Source organism: Dasypus novemcinctus, chromosome 7, assembly GCF_030445035.2.
Source record: "Dasypus novemcinctus isolate mDasNov1 chromosome 7, mDasNov1.1.hap2, whole genome shotgun sequence".
Taxonomy (NCBI): Eukaryota; Metazoa; Chordata; class Mammalia; order Cingulata; family Dasypodidae; genus Dasypus; species Dasypus novemcinctus.
In genome coordinates, this window is record NC_080679.1 from 126,578,462 (window position 1) to 126,582,465 (window position 4,004).

Below are 4,004 nucleotides of genomic sequence, written 5' to 3' on the forward strand. Positions count from 1 at the left end.
GCTCGTTGGCATCCGCAGGGGCACCCGAGGGCGCACGCTCCGGGCTCGTTGGCATCCACAGGGGGCACCTGAGGGAGCACGCTCCGGGCTCGCTGGCATCCGCAGGGGCACCCGAGGGCTCATGCTCCAGGCTCGTTGGCATCCGCAGGGGCACCCGAGGGCGCATGCTCCGGGCTCGTTGGCATCCGCAGGGGCACCTGAGGGCGCATGCTCCGGGCTCTTTGGCATCCGCAGGGGCACCCGAGGGCTCACGCTCCGGGCTCGTTGGCATCCGCAGGGGCACCCGAGGGCGCACGCTCCGGGCTCGTTGGCATCCGCAGGGGCACCCGAGGGTGCACGCTCCAGGCTCGCTGGCATCTCCAGGGCCACCCGAGGGCGCACGCTCCGGGCTCGTTGGCATCCGCAGGGGCACCCGAGGGTGCACGCTCCGGGCTCGTTGGCATCCGCAGGGGCACCCGAGGGCGCACGCTCCGGGCTCGTTGGCATCCGCAGGGGGCACCCGAGGGCGCACGCTCCAGGCTCACTGGCATCTCCAGGGGCACCTGAGGGCGCACGCTCCGGGCTCGCTGGCATCCGCAGGGGCACCCGAGGGCGCACGCTCCGGGCTCGCTGGCATCTCCAGGGGCACCCGAGGGCGCACGCTCCGGGCTCGTTGGCATCCGCAGGGGCACCCGAGGGTGCACGCTCCAGGCTCGTTGGCATCCGCAGGGGCACCCGAGGGCGCACGCTCCAGGCTCGCTGGCATCTCCAGGGGCACCCGAGGGTGCACGCTCCGGGCTCGCTGGCATACGCAGGGGCACCCGAGGGCGCACGCTCCGGGCTCGCTGGCATCTGCAGGGGCACCCGAGGGCGCACGCTCCGGGCTCGTTGGCATCCGCAGGGGCACCCGAGGGCGCACGCTCCGGGCTCGTTGGCGTCCGCAGGGGGCACCCGAGGGCGCACGCTCCGGGCTCGTTGGCATCCGCAGGGGGCACCTGAGGGCGCACGCTCCGGGCTCGTTGGCATCTCCAGGGGCACCTGAGGGCGCACGCTCCGGGCTCGTTGGCATCCGCAGGGGCACGCAGTGTGCGTAGGCTCCGGGCTCGTTGGCATATGCAGGGGCACCCGCAGGCGCACGCTCCGGGCTCGTTGGCATCTCCAGGGGCACCCGAGGGCGCACGCTCCGGGCTCGTTGGCATCCGCAGGGGCACCCGAGGGCGCACGCTCCGGGCTCATTGGCGTCCGCAGGGGCACCCGAGGGCGCACACTCCGGGCTCGTTGGCGTCCGCAGTGGCACCCGAGGGCGCACGCTCCGGGCTCGCTGGCGTCCGCAGGGGCACCCGAGGGCGCACGCTCCGGGCTCGTTGGCGTCCACAGGGGGCACCCAAGGGCGCACGCTCCGGGCTCGCTGGCATCCGCAGGGGCACCCGAGGGCGCACGCTCCGGGCTCGTTGGCGTCCGCAGGGGCACCCGAGGGCGCACGCTCCGGGCTCGCTGGCGTCCGCAGGGGCACCCGAGGGCGCACGCTCCGGGCTCGTTGGCGTCCGCAGGGGGCACCCGAGGGCGCACGCTCCGGGCTCGCTGGCGTCCGCAGGGGCACCCGAGGGCGCACGCTCCGGGCTCGCTGGCGTCCGCAGGGGCACCCGAGGGCGCACGCTCCGGGCTCGTTGGCGTCCGCAGGGGCACCCGAGGGCGCACGCTCTGGGCTCGTTGGCGTCTCCAGGGGCACCCGAGGGCACACGCTCCGGGCTCGCTGGCATCCGCAGGGGCACCCGAGGGCGCACGCTCCGGGCTCGCTGGCATCCGCAGGGGCACCCGAGGGCGCACGCTCCGGGCTCGTTGGCGTCCGCAGGGGGCACCCGAGGGCGCACGCTCCGGGCTCGTTGGCGTCCGCAGGGGCACCCGAGGGCGCACGCTCCGGGCTCGTTGGCGTCTCCAGGGGCACCCGAGGGCGCACGCTCCGGGCTCGCTGGCATCCGCAGGGGCACCCGAGGGCGCACGCTCCGGGTTCGCTGGCATCCGCAGGGGCACCCGAGGGCTCATGCTCCGGGCTCGTTGGCATCTCCAGGGGCACCCGAGGGCGCACGCTCCAGGCTCGTTGGCGTCCGCAGGGGGCACCTGAGGGCGCACGCTCCAGGCTCGCTGGCATCCGCAGGGACACCCGAGGGCGCACACTCCGGGCTCGTTGGCATCTCCAGGGGCACCCGAGGGCGCACACTCCAGGCTCGTTGGCGTCCGCAGGGGGCACCTGAGGGCGCACGCTCCGGGCTCGCTGGCATCCGCAGGGGCACCCGAGGGCGCACGCTCCGGGCTCGCTGGCATCCGCAGGGGCACCCGAGGGCGCACGCTCCAGGCTCGCTGGCATCCGCAGGGGCACCCGAGGGCTCATGCTCCGGGCTCGTTGGCATCTCCAGGGGCACCCGAGGGCGCACGCTCCAGGCTCGTTGGCGTCCGCAGGGGGCACCTGAGGGCACACGCTCCAGGCTCGCTGGCATCCGCAGGGGCACCCGAGGGCGCACACTCCGGGCTCGTTGGCATCTCCAGGGGCACCCGAGGGCGCACACTCCAGGCTCGTTAGCGTCCGCAGGGCGCACCTGAGGGCGCACGCTCCAGGCTCGCTGGCATCCGCAGAACACCCGAGGGCGCACGCTCCGGGCTCGTTGGCGTCCGCAGGGGGCACCTGAGGGCGCACGCTCCAGGCTCGCTGGCATCCGCAGGGGCACCCGAGGGCGCACGCTCCGGGCTCGCTGGCATCCGCAGGGGCACGCAGTGTGCGTAGGCTCCAGGCTCGTTGGCATCCGCAGGGGCACCCGAGGGCGCACGCTCCGGGCTCGCTGGCATCCGCAGGGGCACCTGAGGGCGCACGCTCCGGGCTCGCTGGCATCCGCAGGGGCACCCGAGGGCGCACGCTCCGGGCTCGCTGGCATCCGCAGGGGCACCTGAGGGCGCGCGCTCCAGGCTCGTTGTCATCCGCAGGGGCACCCGAGGGCGCAGGCTCCGGGCTCGTTGGCATCCGCAGGGGCTGGCGGACAGGCGCGCGGTGCTTCTGTTCCACCCCCACAGGCCGGCATGCGCCATTGGATACGCACCACCACACGTACCACACACAGCACACATGTGTAGGGCGTTCACACACTCGATGAGCTTCTGCCCATAAACATGCGGCTGCGAGCCACGTGCGTGGCCTCGTAAAAGGCGGCCCGGGGCTGCTCAGCCAGCGGGTGGGTGTGTGTGCGTGTGCGCCCGCCGAAGGGCCGCCTTCCTGAGCTGGCAGCCCCACGGGCCCTACAGCCCCGCTGGCGCCCCGCAGCACCGACAACGAGCCGGCCGTTAGCTCTTCGGACACTCCTGCGGGTCAGTCCCCTGATGGCTGAGCTGATCCCCCCCGGATATCCGGAGCATCCGCCTGGAGAGGAGCGGGGCTTGGGCTGGCCCCACGTGGTGGGGTGCAGGGGGTCCAGTCCCAGACGCTGCTGCGGCTGCTCCTTCTGCTCCCCGCAGGTGCCTGGGGGGGCTCTCCAGGGGCTGAGCCTGGGACCCAGGCAGCCTCTCCTGAGCTGTGCACACACCCGGGGGTGCACGCTTCCACCTAGACGGCAGCCACACTGGACCCCCACTGTCCATCCCCCCGCTGGGTGGGAGGGCGCGACCTGCCCTTCTCTGGGTCTCAGGCCAACTCCAGCACCTCCTTCAGGACACATGGGTGCCTCCTCCAGGAAGCCTCCCCTGACCTGCTCTCCATGGCCTGGTGGACCTACTGCATCCTCTGGAGCAGCTCATGACGCTCCGTTTGCTCATGGGTCTTTCACTGGTTTGGCGCGAGCTCCCCTCAGCAGCTGCTTCCTTCGGCTCCTCAGCCTCGGAAGGCTCGACCACCGCCTGCCCGCTCCTCAGTTCCTGAGGGGTGGGTTTTCCAGCACCCTGGCCCCCTTAGGCTCACTCCAGAGGAGGGCCTGGCACAGGGAGGGGCACCCTCTCTCCCCAGGGAGCACACGCTCAGCCTGGGACGACCTCGAAGAACCCTG

The 4,004-nt window shown here is 73.6% G+C and overlaps 1 protein-coding gene across 1 annotated transcript; it reads right to left on the minus strand.

Moving 5' to 3' along the window:
- Nucleotides 1-520: 520 nt before the first annotated feature.
- Nucleotides 521-3,057, minus strand: LOC139439267 (DNA-directed RNA polymerase II subunit RPB1-like). The gene is made up of 2 exons (XM_071215993.1): nucleotides 2,660-3,057; nucleotides 521-2,573 (listed from the first exon to the last, which is right to left on the minus strand). The coding sequence occupies exons 1-2, from the start codon at nucleotides 3,055-3,057 to the stop codon at nucleotides 521-523; spliced, it is 2,451 nt and encodes an 816-aa protein (XP_071072094.1).
- Nucleotides 3,058-4,004: the final 947 nt, after the last annotated feature.

Excerpts from the sequence above, each read along its gene's own strand:
- LOC139439267 (XM_071215993.1), bottom strand. The coding sequence starts at position 3,057 with ATGGCGCATGCCGGCCTGTGGGGGTGGAACAGAAGCACCGCGCGCCTG. Across the intron at positions 2,574-2,659 it reads CCTGGAGCGTGCGCCCTCAG|GTGCGCCCTGCGGACGCTAA; the intron begins GTGCCCCCTGCG and ends GTGCGCCCTCAG.